At 45.1% G+C, this 22,735-nt stretch overlaps 2 protein-coding genes across 2 annotated transcripts in view; one reads left to right on the top strand and one right to left on the bottom strand.

Moving 5' to 3' along the window:
• Positions 1–22,735, top strand: part of LOC129714586 (synaptonemal complex central element protein 2-like) — a 41,548-nt gene that overhangs the window by 7,411 nt on the left and 11,402 nt on the right. The window contains exon 2 of the mRNA XM_055664311.1: positions 21,552–21,664. Coding sequence (XP_055520286.1) covers positions 21,552–21,664 — 113 coding nt within the window. The remainder of the gene's footprint in view (positions 1–21,551; positions 21,665–22,735) is intronic.
• Positions 4,400–17,224, bottom strand: LOC129714585 (skin secretory protein xP2-like). Its single transcript, XM_055664310.1, has 2 exons — positions 17,125–17,224; positions 4,400–8,208 (listed from the first exon to the last, which is right to left on the bottom strand). The coding sequence occupies exon 2, from the start codon at positions 8,079–8,081 to the stop codon at positions 6,429–6,431; it is 1,653 nt and encodes a 550-aa protein (XP_055520285.1). The 5' UTR covers positions 8,082–8,208; positions 17,125–17,224; the 3' UTR covers positions 4,400–6,428.

Here is a 22,735-nt window from a genome sequence, read left to right as displayed (position 1 = left end):
AGTACATTAAGTATTTTTTGAAGTGTGCTATCTTCATATTTTGACCCGAAATGTCACCCATTCCTTCTCTCCAGAGGTGCTGCCGTCCCGCTGTTACTCCAGCTTTTTGTGTCTATCTGGTTTAAACCAGCATCTGCAGTTCCTTCCTCCACACTTTCTCAATACTGCCTGATTTAAGTAACACTGATTGAGGTGATGGAAAGCACAATATAATTAATTGCCAGTTTTCTCTATTATGTTGGTTGGACTGAGTGCTTCACTTTAACTGTTTGTGAATGGGTAGCCATGGGCTGAGAGGAGGTGTGCTCAAACAGTGCTTCAAGACCTCTATCAATGATACAGGCACTGGCTGTTCCAGCACATTGTTGGAAGACTAATTGCTGGCTAGGTTACTAGAGCAACGAGCCAGCAAGCCACTGTGTGATTGCTGTCACTCTGCCTGACTGTCGTGAGTGTGTGAAATGAAGAGAGGAGGAAATGTGAGAGATTGGAATCTGTGGCACATAGCCCGGGACAAAAGATTGTGGGAGATGCTGAGAAATAGGTGATGTTTGCTTTAAACAAGTGACAAGTTTAAGTAACCCAAGCTTTTAATCCTCCTCAATCTGGGGTCCGTGGAATGGACTGAAGCATGCCATGCAGCCCAATGAGTCTCTGATGTTTTTATTCCACTGAAGCCCCTTCCCAGCCAATGCATCAAATGTAACGTTTCCATTTGTACTCACGTACTTCTCACACTTGTCTTTAACCTGTCCACTGCCACCTCCGAGTATACTCAGGTCATGACCAATAGTGGAAACAAATCTTGGCAGTGAGCGGGTCTTCTATTAGTCTTACCGTCTTCAACTATGAAGCCAGTGGAGGAGCTGTGGTTGTTTCCAGGAGCAAAGGTAACGTAGGGTTTAGATGTATCAGATACTAATCCCTTCAGTGCTGGGGAGTGGCTTACGTTGCAAATTTTGAAAAAAAGATACAAAGGGGTTGTGGGGAAAGAGCATTTCTAATATAAAGCTATCATCAGCAACTTGTTGGGGTCGTTAAAGTTGCAAAAGTATGTCAACTCTTAAAGTCGTATGTTCCAGCCTAGCTAATTGTTTCTGTAGTTTCATCTAATTAATTCAGCAAAGTCAGTTTTGGCAACTTTTTACCATTCTTCAGTGTATTCCAATCTTACTTGTGCATGGCGATCAGAACTACCTAAGGAAGATCACTGAGAAGTACCCTTGTGAGCGTATTGTACCCAGACAAAGATGAAATGCAGCAATTCTGATCGAATATGATGAAGGAAGCCTAAGAGCAGCAACATTGAACTCTGGAAGCTAATACTTGTCCCATCTTTGAGTAATGAAATCCAAGTTGATGATGCGATAAGTTGGAACAGTCTTAAGGGGCTGTCCCACTTGGGTGACCTAATCTGCGAGTTTAGAAGAGCGTCTTCGACCTTCAAACTCGCAGCATGGTCGACACGTGGTCCTAGGAGGTCATATGAGGCTGCTGGAACTCTCCTTCATGCTCGAGGGAAGTTCCCGATTACTCGTGGCCTCAGCTAGGTCGCAGCAACACTTTCAGCATGTTGAAAAAATTTCCGCAAGTTAAATTTGGTCGGCATGGGTCTTTTGAACTCGTAGTGCAGTGGAGTGGGGTCGCTATTTAGTTACAGGCAGCGAGGGCAGCCGTAGGCAATCTCCTTCGCTGACCGGGCATTTTGATTGGCTCATTGGAGTTTTCAGGACCAAGGAAAACCGACCGGTAGGTAAAATGCCCGCTAGACTTTATTAAACTTCTTAAAAGTGTCTCCACTCCTTCTCGCGGATTAGGTCGCCCAAGTGGGACAGCCGCCTTAGTGGCTGCCTCCTAGTGGGCAAGGTGTTAACTTAGAATGACATGGAATATACAACACAAAACTGGTCCTCAGCCCAACTGGCTTATGCCTGGGTTTATACTTCACAAATTTCTCCTGCTACATTTCTCTCTTTCAACATACCATAAAAACAAGGCAGACAAAAATGCTGGAGAAACTCAGCGGGTGAGGCAGCATCTATGGAGCGAAGTAATAGGTGACGTTTCGGGTCGAGACCCTTCTGAAGAATGATCTGGGGGGGGGTCGGGAAGCAGAAAGGAAGAGGTGGAGACAGTGGACTGTGGGAGAGCTGGGAAGTGGAGGGGAAAGAGGGAGAAAGCAAGGGCTACTTGAAATTGGAGAAGTCAATGTTCATACCGATGGGGTGTAAACTACCCAAGCGAAATATGAAGTGCTGTTCCTCCAATTTGCGGTGAGACTCACTCTGGCTATGGAGGAGGCCTAGGACAGAAAGGTCGGATTCAGAATGGGAGGGGGAGTTGAAGTGCTGAGCCACCGGGAGATCAGGTTGGTTATTGCGAACCGAGTGGAGGTGTTGGGCAAGTCACTATAGCCTCTCGTGTCTGCTTCTCTGCTCAAAACCTTGGGTGTCTTAATTATTGACCTCAACCACACTTGTCGGATTCCACACAACCTATGATTCCTCTGCAGCATAATCGACCCTGGTGTTGAGTATATTTAATGACAGCATTTGTGAGGTGGAGAATTCCACAAGTTTACAATTATTATAGAGAATAAATGTTTCTCGATTCGGTCTTAAAAGAGTGTCCTCTCCTGAGACAAAGTTCCTGAGTGCCAGACCACCCCACCAGTGAATACACCTTCTCTATACCCATTCTATCAAGCCCCCAATAAGATAAGATCTGTCAGTCTTCACAACTCCAGGAAGTAACAACCTGATCTTATCGTTGAAGTTTTGTAACCTCTTTAATTTATTTGATAATATTATAATGAAAAGATCTAAGTTTTTGGCTCAACCAATTTATTAGGTAACAAGTTCCTTATTATCACCACTTTGAGTATACACATTGCTGCCTAATGTTCTACTTGACAATTAATTATCTTGTACTTAAGGATTCTAGTTTTGGACCTTCACACATTCCATGGCATTCTTTTCCTATCCATGCTGCACAACCCAAACATAATATTAAGAGCCTTTTATTAAATTGACTCTACATTTTTCTTTCCCGAGAAGAAATTACAACTCTTAGCTCCAGAACTTATTTCCAGTGTTTCTACATTGTGGTGAAAATTGAGCATATCTAAGAAATATGAGATGCAAACCCAGGCAACTCTTTGTGTGCTAGCCAGAGGTGGATCTGTACTCACATATTACAATCGCTCCACTCTTTTAAATCTCTACTTGTGTATCTGTATAATGAGGATGGATCGATTGTAATCATGTATTGCCTTTCCGCTGACTGGTTAGCAAACAACAAATGTTCTTCACTGTACCTTGGTACAAGTGACAATAAACTAAACTCAACTCAAATAGTCAGAGCACCTGACCAAAGTTATGCATGCTTGATGTAGCATCTGACATGTTAAAATACCAAAGATTAGGCATGAAGAAAATAGTAATGAAAAGTTATAACAATGTTGCACCATCATATTGGAATTCTTGATAAATAGGTAAAATGTTCAACTTCCTTGGCTATTGACTTATTGAGTACAAGATTAGGAAGAGAGGAAGATCAGACAGCCATCATAGCTTATCGACATAGCAAAGGTGTGCAGTTCCTGAAACTGCCTGCCATACACACTGCCATTTATGTCTCTCTGGCTTCTGGCTCTTGTGCGCAACTCAGAAGTATATTCTCTGTGTTGGGTCCACTATGTGTGAAAAATTTCTTCTCACTTTGTCCCTTAAATCTTCTTTCACTATTTGAATCTGTTTTCTCTTGTCCTGTTCTTATGACTTACCATAAAGGGACATTTTTTTGCCAAGAAATTGCAGCGAATTGTGGATGTAGCCCAGACCATCACAAAAACCTAACTCCATTCATACCGCACGCTGCCTCGACAAGGCCAGTAGCATAATTAAGGACGAGTTGCACCCTGGCCACTCCCTCTTCTCCCCTCAAAAGGGAGAGAAGTGTGAAAACGCACATCTCCAAATTCAGTGATTTTCTTCCCAGCTGTTATCAGGCAACTGAACCATCCTACCACAACCACAGAGCAGTCCTGAACTACTATCTACCTCGTTGGTAACCATGGACTATCCTTGATCGGACTTTACTGGCTTTACTTTGCACTAAGCGTTATTCCCTTATCATGTATCTGTACACTGTAAATGGCTCGATTGTAATCATGTATTGTCTCTCCACTGACTGGTTAGGACGCAACAAAAGTTTTTCACTGTACCTCAGTACATTTGACAATAAACTAAACAGTAAATCAAGTTGTTTTCATTCCTTTCATTGTTCATATCTCAATTTTTGTCCCAGGCAATGACCTTTGTGAGAATATCCTGTGTGTTTTAGTCGCTAGATTTGCTGAGGACTCCTGGTATAATCTAATAGACATGTGGTTAAAAGAGGAGTGTGAGGGGAATGGGAAGAGAGCAGGAAATGTGATTTGAATCTTCATGATTGTGAAGTAGGCTTGATGGATTGATTGGTCTACTGTTTCTTGTGTTCTTTTGACCACAGTTGTTTAACTGAAGCTTAACTAATTTAATAGTGTTGTTTATTACCTGTACTTGCTTTGTGGATTACAGCAGTTGACAAAAGTCCCTTAAAAAAAAGTACAGCAAGACACAGAGTCGGAGTCAAAACTCATTTCTTTATTGCTATCGTATTCAAGGCTGTGTTTTGAATGATTACTTGCCATGAAGTTGTTATCATGAACCATGATCAGCGGTGGTACTCTTCAAACATAATCAGTTAGCAACAATGGTCTTGATTCTGGCATCTTGAAGAGATGTGGAACGGTGCACAGAAGGAACTGAAGTCTTATGTTCTAGTCTTATGTTCGACCAAACTGATTTACCTGTTGCTTACTTTGCAAATGTGCTAACTATGTTCATGTGTGTTTTTCTAAGGTTTCTGTCCAAGAAAAATGGCAGTAAGAAATGAAAAATGACATGTTTTTTTGACAAGGATTTTTTGAGATTGTGCCAATGAGCCTAATTTAAGTATCGAGCTGTAAAAACGAGACAATGGTATTCAATGAGAATGGGTTGAGTGATCTTAATTTGAAACAATTTTGAGTAGATTTGATGTAGAGAAAGGGAGTGTTACTTTACATCTGGCAGCACTCTGCTTGAGCTGGATGCATTCTAGACTTTCCAATCATAATGATGCTGTCAATAGAATTAAATGTCACACATGATGGGAAGGTTGAGATTAACGCAGTTGCTGAAGAAGTTTTAATCTGTAAGGATACTAATGCATTGGAACCAGTGCAGGTAGACGATGTGAGCAGGTAAACTTGGTGCTGACATTGCAATGCTCGAATAGGGGAGAAAGTTCACAGCTCCATCAGATGACTATTAAAATTGCAATGAAAGCAAATTAATTCACTAATTAATGGGATGTGTGTGAGATGAAGCAAGTTTCAAAATGGACGGATAGTTGTTTATTCATATGTTTCATATTCAGCATTGAGCTGCTGAACTTAATGCAATTGGTTTATTGGCCTACTTCTGTTTCTATATTTTCTATTACTTGGGACACGTGCACCATATCTGACCAGAGAGAACTTGGTGCTGACATTGCAATGCTCGAATAGGGGAGAAAGTTCACAGTTCCATCAGATGAGTATTAAAATTGCAATGAAAGCAAATTAATTCACTAATTAATGGGATGTGTGTGAGATGAAGCAAGTTTCAAAATGGACGGATAGTTGTTTATTCATATGTTTACCTTTTCCCTTCGCGTTTAACATCTCCTTTCCATGGTTATCTGAGATACCAGCCAGGTTTAGTGCTTTGGGTGGAAAAAAAGGAATTTATATAAAAACAGTGAGACATTGATTCTCTTAGTGTGGATACTGTTGAAGTATTGAGGCAGGTTTGTGTTACTGATAAGATGAAATCATGTGTAATTCAGTGAAGGAAGATGTGTCTGTGTTCTGGTTTTGGGACTGGTAACTGTTTCAGAATCTATGATATTCTACACCCACCCTAACCTCGCACCTCTTGTTCCCATGGATACCCTAAAGCCTAAAGCAGGCTATATCATGGGTGCTCAGGTATTTAGGTGCATCCCTCCCCACTTACTGCACAGTTTTCTACAGACTCAATATTAAAATATTCAGGACTTTCTTCCATTAATCAATGGACATTTTTTGTTGATTTTTGGTGGGCTTATGGTTCTGGTGAGTTGATAAGAAGTTATTTCTATTTCAAGGTTTGGGGAAAGGAACATCTCTGTGATTTAATATTAGTGCCACATACTCTAAGCTCAGTTGTTAAACGAAGAGTAGAATCCCTGCTCAGCCCCATGTTGCGAAATTTTTTCATAGCATTTATCCATCCTTTAGGGGTTGTTTTGTGCTGTACGTCTATGTCAGAAAGAAGCTGGGTTGCAACTTTACCAGTTCATTGGGAAGACAATCCTGCTGCTTATTGCTTTGATTTCCCAGAGGTTTTGCCTCCTGTTTTGGGGTCTTTACAGCCACAGATGACTTTGGGTGGACTTCCACAGGTTTTGGCTCCAGCTGGCTTTGGCCTTCCACATCCACAGACCTCTGTTCGCTGATCACTTCCCCAGCATTTGCTCGATTTTGATCTTGCAGAGGTTGGAACTGATGTATCAGTGGCGTCTGATGGTGATTTGAATTTACAGCCACAGGGCTCTGCCTCTTTTGGTTTTGAGCAAGGAGTAACATCTTTGTTTGTAGAGGAACTGACTGGTGCAAACTCAGCATTGTTGGAGGGGCTATCTACTGGTGGGTTGAATTTACAGCCAGCACCCACAGCTGCTGCTTTAGCACAAGGAGCGCAAATTTTTGTTGGCTTTGCTTTGTCACTCTCTTCTGTTTGTTTTGTTTCTGCCTCCTTTGATTTTGTATCAGCGCCATCGTTTGCTGATTTTCCACAGATACCTTCTGCTGGTTTTGGTTTTTCACCAGCGCTCTCTTCTGGTTTAGATTTTCCGCAGGGGCCTCCTGCTGCTGGTGCTGCTGCTTTATCATCAGCGGCTCCTTTTTCACCAGCGCTCTCTTCTGGTTTAGATTTTCCACAGGGGCCTCCTGCTGCTGGTGCTGCCGCTGCTGCTTTATCATCAGCGGCTCCTTTTTCACCAGCGCTCTCTTCTGGTTTAGATTTTCCACAGGGGCCTCCTGCTGCTGGTGCTGCCGCTGCTGCTTTATCATCAGCGGCTCCTTTTTCACCAGCGCTCTCTTCCGGTTTGGGTTTGGCACAGGTGCCCCCTCCTTCTGCTGCTGCTTTATCATCAGCGGCTCCTTTTTCACCAGTGCCCTCTTCCGGTTTGGGTTTGGCACAGGTGCCTCCTTCTGCTGCTGCTTTATCTTCTTTAGCCTTGTCTGCTGCCTTTGCTTCCTCTTCGCTCTCTCCCGGTGGCTTGTCTGGTTTTTGACAAGTTTCCCCCTCTTCCCCTTTTGCTGCTTCCTCTGGTGCTTTCTCCTCTTTCGCTGCTTCCTCTGGTGCTTTCTCCTCTTTTGGTGACCCTGCACGAGCTGCCTCTTCCGCCGGTGCCTCTTTTGGTGACTCGGCACGTGCCGCCGCTTCCTCCGGTGTCTCCGCACGCGCTGCTTCTTTTGGTGACTCTGCCCGTGTGACCCCCTCTTTCGGTGATTCTGCGGGTGTTTTCTCCTTTGGTGACTCTGCACGTGTTCCTGCCTCTGGTGACGCTGCAGGTGTGGCCTTTTTCGGTGACTCTACAGGCGTGGGCTCCTTTTTCGGTGATTCTGGCTTGGGTGATCCCGGAGGAGTTGCCACCGTTTTCGGTGATTCTGCAGGTGTCGCCGCTTTCGGTGATTCCGCAGCTGCTGCCTCATCTTTTGGTGATTCTGCGCGTGCTGTTTCTTCCGGTGCTGCCTCTGGTTCTGCTGGAGCCTCCTCTGGTGCTGCCTCTGGTTCTGGTTCTGCCTCTGCCTCTGGTTCTGCCTCTGCCTCCTCTGGTGCTGCCTCTGGTTCTGCCTCTGGTTCTGCTGGTGCTTCTTCCTCATTTGCTGGTTCCTCAGCTGCCGCTTCGTCAGGTGCTGGTGTCTCCTCCTCACCTTCCACGGGTGCTGGCGCCGTCTCGTCCTCCATTGCCACAGGTGATAGTTGGCTTACAGTTGACACAAACCTTCATGTGCACACCTGAACAGTGAGTGCTGGCAGCTTGATGGACCAGGGGCATCACAATGAAGCTTAGTCCTTTTGTCACTTGTTTGGACTACAGGGGTGAAGAGGGGGAGGGGAGGAAATGACTTAACCTCTCCTGTTTACAAGATGCTGAACATTATGTTTTAACGCCTCTTCCTGCCACCTCCAATCACACCAGCTAAAAGACTCAAAATTGGAATCTACCCAAGGTATCTGCTGATGCGCAAAGAGCCGCATCACACATGACTTTGTTGTCAGTTCCTTAGCAACCTTCTCTCTTGACGCTCTGATTCTGGGATGTCTTTACTGATCAATGATAATACTCACTTCCGTTTGACTATTATAATTGTTTTTCCTCTGGTTCCACTATTGCTGTTTCTATTGCTTCCCAAAAGGAAAAATCAAGGGGAAAGTAACGGTTGATTGAAGTTATTCTGCAGTATTGCGTAATGCTGAGAACGTAAAGGACATTGGGAGATTTAATAAGGATCATGAAGTGTTTTCATAAGTAAAATAGGAGAAAATCTTTCCAGTTGAAGATAAGTTAAATGGTAAAGGATTAGAGAAAGGCAAGGAGTCTAAAGAAGGGTCCTGACCAGAAACGCCACCTATCTATATTCTCCAGAGATGCTGCCTGACCCACCGAGTTACTCCAGCACTTTGTGTCCTTCAGAGACAAGGAGAATTTGTTCTGATGTAGGTAATTCAGCAAGTCAGGCAGCATCTCTGGATAACACGGGTAGGCAACGTTTCAGGTTGGGACCTATCTGAACGTCACCTATCCATGTATTCCAGAGATGCTACCTGACTTCTGAGTTACTCCAGCACTCTGTGTCTTTTTTAATTTAAAAATAGTTATTTTTCAATAGACTATAATGAATTACAGGCAGTATGATTGGAGAATTTATCATTATGAAAGATTAGAAGAGACTGGGTAGAAGATTGTTTCCACTAATAACAGAGGTATGGAAGTAATTTCTTGGAATGGCAAATGAGCCGGAAAAAATGTTAAGTCTTGCCGTTAGATTGGATGGATGAAGAAGATGGGATGCATAACGGGTGCAAGCACAGATTACTCAGAGGTAGCCTGAATCACTGGTATCTGATCTATTCCCTTCAAAGGGAGATGCGTGCTGCAATATTTATGTTGATTCATGTTCTTTTTTTTTCTTTCTATTGTACAATTTTTGTCTGAGAACCTTCTGAGTTTCAGCGTTGTTCCATTCGCTTCCTTTTGCCCCATCATTGGTACCAGTACTTTCAACTGTTCACGCTGTTACCACTGGAGTTCCCTTCCCAAACCTCACTTCTTCTCTGTCCCTCTCTTCTATAAAATGCCACTTCAAATCTAAATCTAAATTTTATTAGTTATTTAAGTTATGACATCGGATGGAAGCTGAATACCAAATCTCGTTGCGCTTATGTGCAATGACATTAAAAGATATTATTATTATTATTATATTACATCACCAAATCTTTCACCAATAGTCATAATGTCTCAATTGACTTGTATTAACTTTTATCCTATGTGCCGCATTATCTTTCATAATATAAATGTTGTCGTGTTAACTTTGGTAATGTTTCATTTCACACGTGACACACTGGTGTTCTGAAACCTGTGGGATTCATATCTCAGCGAAAATGCAGTGGTTCAAAGTAGAACAATGGAAAGATGATGCAGAATAAAAATTTAAACCAGTATCTGCAGTTCTTTCCTATACAAAATAAAGATTTGCTTATTCCTATATTTCAGAATCTGAGAATCAGTGGTAAGGCCAACAGTTATTGCCCATCCCTGGTTGCTCTTGAGATGGTGGTGAGCTCCAGCCTTGAACCGCAGCAGTCCCTCTGGTGAGGATACTCCTACAATGGTATTAGGTGGGGAGTTAGATTTAGACCCAGGAATAATGAGGATGGTGAGCCACTTGGCATAAACACTACCGATGTTGGTATTCCCATGCATCAGCTGTTCATGTCTTTCTTGATGGTGAAGGTTGTGGGATTGGGAGGTACAGTCACAATATCAAGTGAGTAACTGAACGCATTTTGTGGACAGTATACACTAACTACAATCACTGTGTCAGGGAAGTCAAGGTTGTGAAGGAAATTAATGCCTCGGATGGTGGTTAGGGTGACAATCAGTGAGCTCCTTTGTTCTAGATGGTTTCAAGCTCTTAGAGTGTTAAATGTTATGTGGAGAGTGGTCCACTCACTGCTGACGTACCTTGTAGGATTGTAGAAATGGTTTGGACTTCCAGGAGAGAAGGCAGGGTACAATATTTCTAAAATGCTCTTGTGTCCACAACATTTATTGTCTTGTTCTGAAGAGTTCTCCCGGAATGTTGATGGTGGTGGAGTGAACAATGACAATGCCATTGAATGTTAAGGTTAGGAGGATAGATTGTCCCTTATTGGGGATGGTCATTATCTGACACTCACAGTGCAAATGCTATCTGCAATTTAAAAGCCTACTAGACCCGTTGGGTCTGCTCCCCAACGCAAGATTCCACCACTCACCCCTTCCCCCAACACAATTTTGCACCACTCACGCATCGCCCCCAACTGCGCAGGCGTGGCTCATTTCTCCTCATCCCCCAGCACTCCCTCCTGATGGGGGGTAGAGAGAGGGATGGGGGGTAGGAGAGGGGGTAGAGAGGAAGGGGGTAGAGAGGAAGGGGGGTAGAGAGAGAGAGGGGGGGGTAGAGAGGGAGGGGGGTAGAGAGGGAGGGAGGGGGGTAGAGAGGGAGGGAGGGGGTAGAGAGGGGGAGAGAGGGGGGTAGAGAGAGGGAGGGGGGGGGGGGGGTAGAGAGGAGGGAGGGGGGTTAGGGGGGTAGAGAGGGGGGGGGAGAGGGGGGATAGAGAGGGAGGGGGGGGGGGGGGGGAGAGAGGGGGAGGGGGCGTAGAGAGAGGGGAGGGGCGTAGAGAGGGAGGGGGGGGGGGGGTGAAGAGGGGGGGGAGAACACAGGTCTCAGGGGAGGGGGGTAGGAGGAGGGGGGTAGGGATGTGAGGCAACAGTGCCATTAGCTGTGCACCTCTGCCACCTCAAGTGCACATTGAACTGAAGTTCATGTTATAACTATAGCAAATATGGTACAAGCATCAAAAAACAGCAAGGCGAAAAGAACTGGATTAATCACTTCTTTGGTTTTGTTGATTACAGATAACATTTTGATGGGATACTTTGGAAAACTCCCAATCTGTTGCATATTGCCTTCAGTTTACAGTGTTACAGTGGCCCGAACAGCTCCACATTAAGACACAGGTCCAATTGTTAACGAGAAGGCAGCAGGAAGTGTCCATGAAGTGTTGTTAAACTGATGGGACGGGGGCACCAACATTTAGCATTGGCACCAATAAAGGCAGCAATCATTTCCAGGTGTGCAACTTGAAAAGGAATGGGTAGATGAAAATAGACGTTTGCGTCTGTTTTTCTTTCCCTTTTAGATAGTGGAGGTCAGATGTTTGGAAGGTTCTGCTGAAGCAGCTTTGGCAAGTTGCCATGCTGCAACCACAGTCTGCTGGTGTTCGAGAGAGTGAGTGATGAACAGATTTGGAGCTTGATAGCCCTAGAGTATCAAGAAACCCAATCTAAAAGCAGCAATTCGGGGCAAGGACTATACAGTTATAGTCATAGAACGTGGAAACAGGTCCTTCATGTCCTATGTCCAACCGACCAACATGTCCCATCTAAACTAGTCTCACCTGCCTGCGTTTGGTCCATATTCCTCTAAACTTATCCTATCCATGTACCTGTATAAATGTTTCCTAAACATTGGTATAGTACCTGCCTCCTCCGACAGCTTGTTCCATACGCCCACCATCCTTTGTGTGAAAAAGTGACTCCTCTGGTTTTTCTATTAAATCTTTTCCCGCTCACCTTAAACTGGTCCTCTGGTTCTTGATTCTCCTACTCTAGGCCAGAGATAATGTGCATCTACCCGATCTATTCCTCTCTTATTTTGTACACCTCTATAAGATCACCCCTCATCAACCTGCGCTCCAAGGAATAGAGTCCTAGCCTGCTCAACCTCTCCCTGTAGCACAGGCCCCCAAGTCCTGGCAACATCCTCATAAATCTTCTTTGCACCCTTTACATTGAACATAGATCAGAGCAGCACAGGAATAGGCCCTTTGATCCAAAAAGACTGCACTGAATATGATGCCAGGTTCTTGACATTGTCTGCTTTGATCTGTCCTTTACACACCTTACCCCTTCATATCTCCAGTCTCCCTCTCCCGACTCTCAGTCTGAAGAAGGGTCTCGACCTGAAACGTCACCCATTCCTTCTCTCCAGAGATACTGCTTGTCCTGCTGAGTTACTCCAGCATTTTGTGTCTACCTTCGATTTAAACCAGCATCTGCAGTTTTCCTACACATGATGCCAAACGTAATTAACATCCTCCGTCTGCACGTGATCCATATTCCAACATTCTTTGAGTATTCATGTGCCTATCTAAAAGCCTCTTAAATGTCTTTTGTAACTGCCTCCACCACCACACCTGGCAGTGCATTCCAGGCACCCACCTTGCTTTGAGTTTTAAAAAGACTTGTGCCGCATATCTCCCTTAAACTTTGCCCCATCCCCTTAAAGCTATGCCCTCTTGTCCCTTGCTGCCCACAACTCCACCAATTTGGAATTGTGTGGATAACTTACTAACCAGCCCATCTCCATTTCCATTCAAGTCATTTAAATATATCGCAAACAACAGAGATCCTAGCAAAGATCCCTGCAGAACTCCACTAGACACAGACCTCCAGCCATTTCTCAAATAACATATTATTTGCTCCATTATGTCAGTTCTAGCTAGATGATTCCATCTGATAACATTATAGTTGTGGAGCTGCCACTGACATGGGAAGTAATAAATATCCAGCTTCCATTAGGCTCAAAGGCACAAATAATTTCCTGCTGTTTACTGTGTTATGATCAAACCAGAAAGTCTTTATCAAAGTTCTATTTTACACATTACAGAATTACACAATGGTAAAGAAGCTATTTTCACCATTGTTCCTGAACCCACTCTTTGAAAACTTTTAAATTAGCTCCCACTCCTCACACTCATTCCTTTTCTCTTTGTGTACTTATCCAATTCTTTGTTCGAAAATTACAACTGAATCTGCCTGTACAGATGCAGGAACTGCAGATGTGGGTATAAAGTGAAGATATGCCCAAAATGCTGGAGTATTCCAACAAGACAGGCAGCATCTCTAGAGAGAAGGAATAGGTCTCCAGCGTTTTTTTGTGTCTGTCTGCCTGTGCAGATTGACAATCTGTTGCACAAAAGCTTTCCTCTTCGTACTTTATTCCCTTTTGTGCCTTCTATTTACTCGTGCTTCAGCAAGGATGAATAATTTCTTGTATCTACTCAATCCTTGGTTATTTTGACACCTCTAATAAATCTCACCATAGCCTTCTCTAAGAGCAACAATCCCAGCTTACCTCGTCTCTCCAAATAACAGATGTCCCACATCTCTGATTGTGCAAAACCTAACAGATATAAAATGCTCCAGGATGTTTATATAAGGTGTTAATAAAACTGAAGTTTTCATTATCTCTACTGCACTTTAAAATCTTGCTGGTATTCTAGATGGATTGTCATCTTTCATTTGGGTTTCACAATAATAAGAGGCCTTGCAGTTTGATCTAAAATGAACCTTTATGAATCTGAAAACTATTTTCTCTCAAGAGTCCCGAAGAGGAATAATGTTATTAGAACCAGGCCTTTTGGGGGTGCTCTATAAGTCTTGTGAAGATCTTGGTTAATCTAAGTATAATCTCAACTCTGCATTTTCACCAACCCCAGGGCCCTGAGTCCATTTCCCTCCGTAGATGCTGCCTGACTTGCTGCATTCCTGCAGCAGCTATTTTTTTTAGTTCCAGTCTCTTGCCCAGAGTAGGGGAATCGAGAATCAAAGGACATAGGTTTAAAGTGAGGGGGGGAAAGATGTAATAGGACCTTGAGAGATAACATTTTCACGCAAAGGGTGGTAGGTGTATGGAACGAGCTGCCAGGGGAGGTAGTTGAGGCAGGGACTTTTTACGGACATTTTCAACCTCTCACTTCTGAGGTCCCCACCTGCTTTAAAAGGGCATCAATTATACCGGTGCCCAAGAAGAGTAAGGTGACGTGCCTCAATGACTATCGACCAGTGGCACTAACGCCGGTGGTGATGAAGTGCTTTGAGAGGTTGATCATGGAGCAAATCAACTCTTACCTCGACAAAAACCTGGACCCACTGCAGTTCGCGTACCGCCACAACAGATCAACGGTGGATGCGATCCCACTGGCTCTCCACTCCGCACTGGACCACTTGGACAACAATAACTCATATGTCAGGCTGTTATTCATTGATTATAGCTCGGCATTTAACACAATCATCCCCTCCGAACTGGTTAGCAAACTCGCAGAACTGGGTCTCTGCGCATCCCTCTGCAACTGGATCCTCTACTTCCTCATCCACAGACCACAGTCTGTTCGTATTGGTGGAAATGTGTCAGCCTCAATAACAATCAGCACGGGAGCACCTCAAGGCTGCGTGCTCAGCCCCCTGCTGTACTCACTCCATACCCATGACTGCGTAGCGAACCACAGTGCCGACTCCATCATCAAGTTCGCTGACGACACCACTGTTGTGGGATGTATCACTGATGGGGATGAGTCAGAATACAGAAGAGAGATCGAGCAACTGTCCATATGGTGCCAGCGCAATAACCTGGCCCTCAACACCAGCAAAACCAAGGAACTGATTGTGGACTTTGGAAGGAGTAGGAGGGGAACCCACAGCCCCATTTATATAAACGGGTCGATGGTTGAAAGGGTCAAGAACATCAAATTCCTGGGCGTGCACATCTCTGAAGATCTTTCCTGGTCCGAGAACACCAACGCAATTATCAAAAAAGCTCATCAGCGCCTCTACTTCCTGAGAAGATTACGGAGAGTCGGATTGTCAAGGAAGACTCTCTCTAACTTCTACAGGTGCACAGTAGAGAGCATACTGATCGGTTGCATCGTGGCTTGGTTCGGCAATTTGAGCGCCCTGGAGAGGAAAAGACTACAAAATGAGTAAACACTGCCCAGTCCATCATCGGCTCTGACCTTCCTTCCATCGAGGGGATTTATCGCAGCCGCAGCCTCAAAAAGGCTGGCAGTATCATCAAAGACCCACACCATCCTGGCCACACACTCATCTCCCTGCTACCTTCAGGTAGAAGGTACAGGAGCCTGAAGACTGCAACAACCAGGTTCAGGAATAGCTACTTCCCCACAGCCATCAGGCTATTAAACCTGGCTCAGACAAAACTCTGATTATTAATAACCACTTTCTGTTATTTGTACTTTACCAGTTTATTTATTCATGTGTGTATATATTTATATCATGATATATGGACACATTTATCTGCTTTGTAGTAAATGCCTACTATTTTCTGTGTGCTTAAACAAAGCAAGAATTTCATTGTCCTATACAGGGGCACATGACAATAAACTGACTTGAACTTGAACTTGACTATCGCAATGTTTATGAAACATTTAGACAGGTACATGATAGGACAGGTTTAGAGGGATATGGACCAAGCGCAGGCAGGTGGGACTAGTGTGGATGGAACATGTTGGCCGGTGTAGGCAAATTGGGCCTGTTTTCATGCTGTAAGACTATGACTCTATTTTGTTTCTGAAGCATAAATTCTTCTTTTGTATTCAGTTCCCTGGCAATAATGATTTCATCAACCACCGCCAACTTCCACCTAGCCTTCAAATACAATTGGACTATCTCTGACACCTCTCTGTTCTTTCTTGAACTCTGTCTCAATTTCAGGGGATAGAATCTCTTTTAGTTTAGTTTAGAGATACAACGCGGAAACAGGCCCAATGAGGAAACAGACCAAGTACACGGCAACCACACTAACACTGGGGACAATTTTACATTTATAGTAACCAAATTAACCTACTAACCTGTACGTCTTTGGAGTGTGGGAGAAAAACAAAGATCTCAGACTCGGAGAAAACCCATGCAGGTCATGGGGAGAACATACAAACACTGTGCAGACAGCACCCATAGTCAGGATCGAATCTGGGTCTCCGGCGCTGAAAGCGCTGTAAGGCAGCAACTCTACCGCTGCACCACCTCTTCTTCGACATCTACTTCAAACTGATGCCAACTCTACCTAGTTCTTGCAAGGCCACCACCCCTTTCTCATGGTCTCTATGTCCATGGTGCATCCGGTCTCTTAAAGATGAGGCTTTCCCATAATTCTCTTTCTTCAGTAAATGCGGTTTCCTCTCGCAGTTGTGGATGGAGCCCCATCTTCCCTGTTTCCCAGTTCTACTTTCACCCATTTACCTCTGGAAAACAGGGATTCCCTTGTCCTCGCAGTTCACCCCACCAGCCACCAAATCCAATACATCATGCTCTGCTATTTATGCCTCCTTTAACGCAATCCCAACACTAATCAAATCTTCTCGTCCCCACCCTTTTCTGATTTTCACACAGACCTTTCTCTTCAGAGCTCAATGGCTAGATATATGGGTAGCACAGCAGCACAGCTGATAGAGCTGATGCCTCACAATGCATCAGACCCGGACAAGAGACCTAAATACGATCCTGACTTTGGGTGCTGTCTGTGTGAGGTTTGCACGTTCTGTGACCAGGTGCTGCAGTTTCCTCCCACATCCCAAAGACATGGATTTGTGGGTTAACTGGCCTCTGCTGGAAATGGATGTAAACGTGGGATAACATGGAGCCCACATCTTTTATCTAATTGAAATGTTATGTAATCTATATATTTAAATTACGTAAAGTATCCTGAGGTTATGGAAATGACCAATGTCAGTGTTTCTTATTTTTGTTTTAGGGTGGGAGGGAGAGCTGTGTGAAATTTGTATGTATAAACTTTGAATTAGATGTGCAAAGGACAAGGTGGATGAGCCTAATCCAGAAAGACAATGGCTAGATTGTGTTTATGGTCAGATAACTTATTATTCATACCACAGGCTTGTTGCTGCCGCAGCTCAGAACTCAGCACATCATTCAGCCAGAATTGTTCTCGAAGTTTTCAGTCAGTGGCATCTTCACAGACCGTTGGTGGCAGAGAAGAGAAAACAAACACCTTTTGGATCAATTATGCATTTCATGGTGTAAGCGTGAAAACACGATCAGAGAGCAATAAAATGTTGCAAATTGATTTGTGAAGAAGAATCTGACCAACGATTTTTACATTAAGAAATATACAGGAATGTGTAAATCACAGAGCCACAGCCTCATGAGGTATTGCAGTGATGATAATGAAGCGAATATTGCTGCATTCTTATCAGGACTAGTGTGGCAGTGAGAGCAGAATGACCACCCTCAGCAAGACTTTGGGTGTTTGAAAGTTGGCAGGTTGGTGAGGATGAGAATCTCAAGGGCATTCATAGACAATGTGGCCTGCCATCTCAGCCGGATATCTCCATTGACAGCCAGGATTGTTGCAGAGACCCCCAAGGGCACTTGCCTCAAACTGTCCAACAATTCTGAACACCTTAAGCACTACTATACAGGCAAGTGTATTTATTTGCCATATGCACCAAATATGAACTGGAACAATGAAATTATTACTTGTAAAGGCATATTAAATAGACAATAGATAGATTGTCTAGACAAAGGACAGCAGACAAAGGACAGGAACAATGAAATTATTACTTCATGAAGTTGTAAAGGCATATTAAATAGACAATAGATTGTCTAGACAAAGGCAGCAGCAAATAAATAAATGTACAATAATTTCAGTTATTCTAAGTAAACTAAATCATGATGGTTCTCCCAACCTAAGGAGCAGAGACCAGTGTCAGTAGAAATATTGAAGACTGTCAACTCATAATATTGCCACCTAAATGGATTGTTTTTCGGCAAATAACACTTTTCACCTCAGGGCATCGCAACACAGCCGGTAAAGCCCACCCCCGCCCGCCCGCTCCCTCAGACCCACCGAGCCCACCACCACGGGGGAGGGGGAGGCCCGACGCCGCGTTCCCATGGCAACCGCTGCCGGGGCGGCGCTGGCCCAACGCGTGTTCCCGTACGCGGCCCTTTCCCCCAGTGTTTTCCCCGCTGCAATTCGGTTCGGTGAAGTACCTCAGCATCCCTCCATCTGAGGGAGCGCCCCAGTGGGGGCTGGGGCTGCTGCTTCGAGCGGAGCGGTGCGGAACCTGCCGTCCGTCTCCGTCTCCGTCTCCGTCTGGTCCGGGCCTCGGCCTCGACCTCCCGCATGCCGCGAAAAGCGCGGGATGCGCGGCGTCTGACGTCACGGGGGGGGGGGGGGTAAGAGGCCGTCTGACGTCAGGGGGGGGGGGAGAGGCCGTCTGGGGGGGGGAGAGGCCGTCTGTCTGACGTCACGTGGAGGGGGGAGAGGCCGTCTGACGTCACGGGGGGGGGGGGGGGAGAGGCCGTCTGACGTCACGGGGAGAGGCGGTCTGATGTCACGGGGAGGGGTGAGGGGGACGGGGAGGCCGTCTGACGTCACGGGGAGGGGGGAGAGGCCGTCTGACGTCACGAGAGGCCGTCTGACGTCACGGGGAGGGGGGAGGCCGGGGGACGTGGAGGCCGTCTGACGTCACGGGAGGGGGAGCGGCCGTCTGACGTCACGGGGAGGGGGAGAGGCCGTCTGACGTCACGGGGCCGGGGGGGGGAGAGGCCGTCTGACGTCAGCGCGGCCCTTGGCAACGGACCTGGGGGGAGGGGAAGGGGGCGGGGGCGGCAGAGGGGGAGGTGGTGGGAGCCATCCATGCCTTGGCCCAGGAGCGACGGTGAGTGAGACGCCATATAGGCCTGGTCCCAGGGAAGGACGTGAGCTCCACACACCCGCGCGGGCGGGGCAAAGCGTGGGCGACCATGGGCAAAGACTCAGAGTGGTCCGGCCCTGGGCAAAGGATGGGTGGCCTTGGGCATCGTGAGGGAGGGCCCTGGCCAAAGGGAGGGCAGCCCTGAGCAAAGGGTGAGCTCAGGGTCTGCAGGCGAGGGGTCGGATATCCCACCACACTGTACCTTATCCTTCAGCCCACTGACCACTTGGTGTGGCTGCGTTTCTCTTCTGGGCCGCTGCAAAGGACAGTCCAGTCCGTCACTTTACTGTGGTCTAGAGCCACATCAAGGGCAGAGAATGAATGAAGATCTCCACACACAATGTGGTACTGGCACAAAGAGCCAACAGCTGAGGAACCTCAGCTTGTTGAGCAGCATCCCTGGGGAGGCAGAAGGATGCTTGGCATTTCGGTTGGTGATCAAGCATCAAGAGTTATTATTGTATGTTTATTTAATATTTCGTGGCGTAATTGAAGCTCTTGCCTCCCGATCATTGGCTCAGGTGTTCAGATTCCAATCCAGTGATTTAACAAATTCAATCTTTAACTTTGTTGATTATTTGACCTAGCCATTTCCCTTTCTCTCCTCCGCCTTCTGCGAGGAGAGCTTGATAGCCTGGACATCCAGACTTAAGAACAGTTTCTTCCCCATTGCTAGAGACTCCTGAACAAATCACCTATTTTACACACTGAACTTTTTTTTCCCCTCTCGTTTATCATATTGTTTACAGTGTGCTATGTTTACATATTCTGTTGTGCTGCAGCAAGTACGAATTTCTTTGTTCTGTCTGGGACACATAACAATAAAACACTCTTGACTCCCTTCCCGGAGGTTCTGCCATGTACTTATATTCTCAATACCTCATTCAGTTACCTCATTCAGGATTTTTGTACTATTTCAGATGGCACTGCAATCTTTGCACTGTTCTGCTGTTCTTGCATTTATCAATCTGTTTATTGTGTACTTACTGTTTACTTTCTGAGCTTCACGAGAACAAGAAATTTCATTGCACTCTGGTGTACATGACAGTAAATTAATCGGAATGTAGGAACCACAGCAATGGAGATTGACTCCAAATGTTTACTGAAATGGCTCACTTCGAGAAATTATTGTTAGCTCTGCCAGTGGTGTCCAGAGCCTGCATATGAACAAACAAAATAAATACTGAAAGACAGAAAAATGCTGGAGTAACTCAGAGGGTCAGACAGAATCTCTGGAGAACGTGGATAGGTGACATTTCGGGGTTGGGACCATTTTTCGGACTAATTGTAGTAGAGGGGAGAAAGCTGAAAGAGAGATTGGGGCGAGACGAGCTCTGGCAAGTGATAGGTGAATACAAGTGAGGAATGTTTTCAACTGGATGTGTGGACAGGCCAGTGATGCAAAGAAGACAAAAGGCTGGGAAGGGGTAAAGGAGAAAGGAGTGCACATGCTGATGGGGCATAGGAAAGAGAAGGGAGGAGGGGAGGAGGTGGTTGAATAGTAAAAGTGCACAGTTGTCATATTCAATTTGCATCATTGGGGCTTTGAGGGATGGCTGCACAGATATCAATAATGCATGGGAATACCAAAAAATTCAGGAATTTGCTTGCCGATAGCTTGCATACAGGGCTGAGTTGGTTACAAACTTATACAGACAAACCAAATGCAAATTGTATATTCCTTTCCTAGAATCTCCGCAGATACTAAGAAACCCGACTTACTAAGTTCCTCCGGCACTTGTGGTTTGCGCAAGGTTCCAGAATCTGCAGTTCTTCTGTACCCATATAATATTGCAGTTCTGAAGAAATCCATTCAGGAAAATGTTCACTTCCTTTTTCCTTCCCCATGGCTATGGTGCGAAATCATAAATGACCAACAGTTTGCATCATAGAGTGATACAGGGTGGAAACAGGCCCTTCGGCCCAACTTGCCCACACCGGCCAACATGCCCCAGCTATATTCAATTTGCACCATTGGGCTTTGAGGGAGGCAGTTTCAAATTAATCATTTGTTTGATGGATGAGAGAGACTTGTTTTCCTGTCTGGAAACCTTGTAGCAGCATCAGGTTGTAGAATTACTTGAGGCTGCCTGCGTTTAGCCCATATCCCTCCAAGCCTGTCCTATCCATGTACCTAACTGTTTCTTAAAGGTTGGGATAGTCCCTGCCTCAACTACCACTTCTGGCAGCTTGTTCCATACACCCACCATCCTTTGTGTGAAAATCTGAGGTGCTGTGGATTCAATTTATATTGCGGCAATTTATATTGAGGGAAGAACATACTACCAGAACCCAACTGAGCTACAGTGACAATGGAAGCCACATGTTCAGGTCATTATCTGCCATCAAAGTGTGTGACGTGGGGGTGGAACTTGGGTTTCCTGTTCATGCAATTCACAGAATCTCTGCTGACGAGCATCACAAAGTTAGCACTCGAGTGAAGCACCAAATTGTGGTCGGACCCCATGGTATTGTAACACAGCATCAGATGGTGCTTTGCGCTGAGGAGAAAACCAGTAAAGATGAAACCCGAATGAATCGCCAGTTCTGTTCTGATCTTATCGGAAGCAAGCTGTTAAACTCTCCTGCTTTCAGATCAAGATGGCTGAAAAAGATTATGATGGTGAACAAAAGAAGGGCAACATTGATGAAAACAGGCCACAAACCAGTGGTTACAGGAAGACTCTATACACAGAGGTCAATTTAAGGTGAGTGAGCCTGGAATTGTTCTTTATTTTTATGAGCGGGGGTGATGTAGCACTAAGCCACTATAGGTATGAATATTGATTTCTCTAAATTCAGGTAACCGTTACTTTCCCTCTCTCTCCATACCCCCCACCCCACCCTCGTTCTCCGACCAGTTTCACTGTCATCTTGATTAATTTTACTGATTGTATGGTTCGTTGTCACCTTCCCCTCAGCTAACAAGCCGTTCTACATTTCCTTGACCATCGTCTGCTTTGATCTGTCCTTTTCACACCTTACTCCTTCATATCTCTAGTCTCCCTCTCCCCTGAATCTCAGTCTGAAGATGGGTCTCGACCGAAATGTCACCCATTCCTTTTCTTCAGAGATGCTGCCTGTCCCGCTGAGTTATTCCAGCATTTTGTGTCTATCCACCACAGGTTCTATGTACTGATAGTGTTGATCTGACCAGTAGGTTTTTATTAGCAGGACAGTAGTTGTATGAGTGCTTGTTCTTGGTCCACATTTGAGTTGCACCTGAAGTATTTTCTGTCATTAACGCGACGGCAGCCCTTAATGCCAGCGATACACAGTGGTCATCAACTGATGGCAGACCTTTAACTTTTAAATAACCTTAAGGAACATGCACTAAACAGTTGGCTAGTCCTGGGTTCTAATTTTATATATTTACTACTAACAACAAAAACAATGTAGAAAGCAGGGCGGGCCCATGGTGCGGCAAATTTCCCTGAGAACATTGTTTGGTTCATCCAATTTGCAATGGATTTGCCCAAGCCTAGAGTTACAGCTAATGAAGATCAGTGGTCTTGTGAAACCTCAATGAAAAATAAATAATTAATTACCTGAGAGTGACTCAGCGGGTCAGGCAGCATCTTTGGATAGAAGGAATGGGTGATTTTTCGGGTCGAGACCCTTCTTCAGAACCCAAAACGTCACCCATTCCTTCTATCCAGAGATGCTGCCTATCCCGTTGAGTTACTCCAGCATTTTGTATCTATCTTTGGTGTAAATGAGTATCTGCAATTCCTTCCTACTAATTAATGACATGTTTATTTCTGAAATTCGGTGTAGTG

Source organism: Leucoraja erinacea, chromosome 39, assembly GCF_028641065.1.
Source record: "Leucoraja erinacea ecotype New England chromosome 39, Leri_hhj_1, whole genome shotgun sequence".
In the NCBI taxonomy this organism is placed as follows: Eukaryota; Metazoa; Chordata; class Chondrichthyes; order Rajiformes; family Rajidae; genus Leucoraja; species Leucoraja erinaceus.
The sequence above is the reverse complement of the archived record's forward strand: the minus strand, read 5'-3'. Positions and strand labels throughout refer to the sequence as shown.

Bases quoted from the DNA above. Each gene is read 5' to 3' on its own strand.
- LOC129714585 (XM_055664310.1), bottom strand. From the start codon at position 8,081: ATGGAGGACGAGACGGCGCCAGCACCCGTGGAAGGTGAGGAGGAGACA.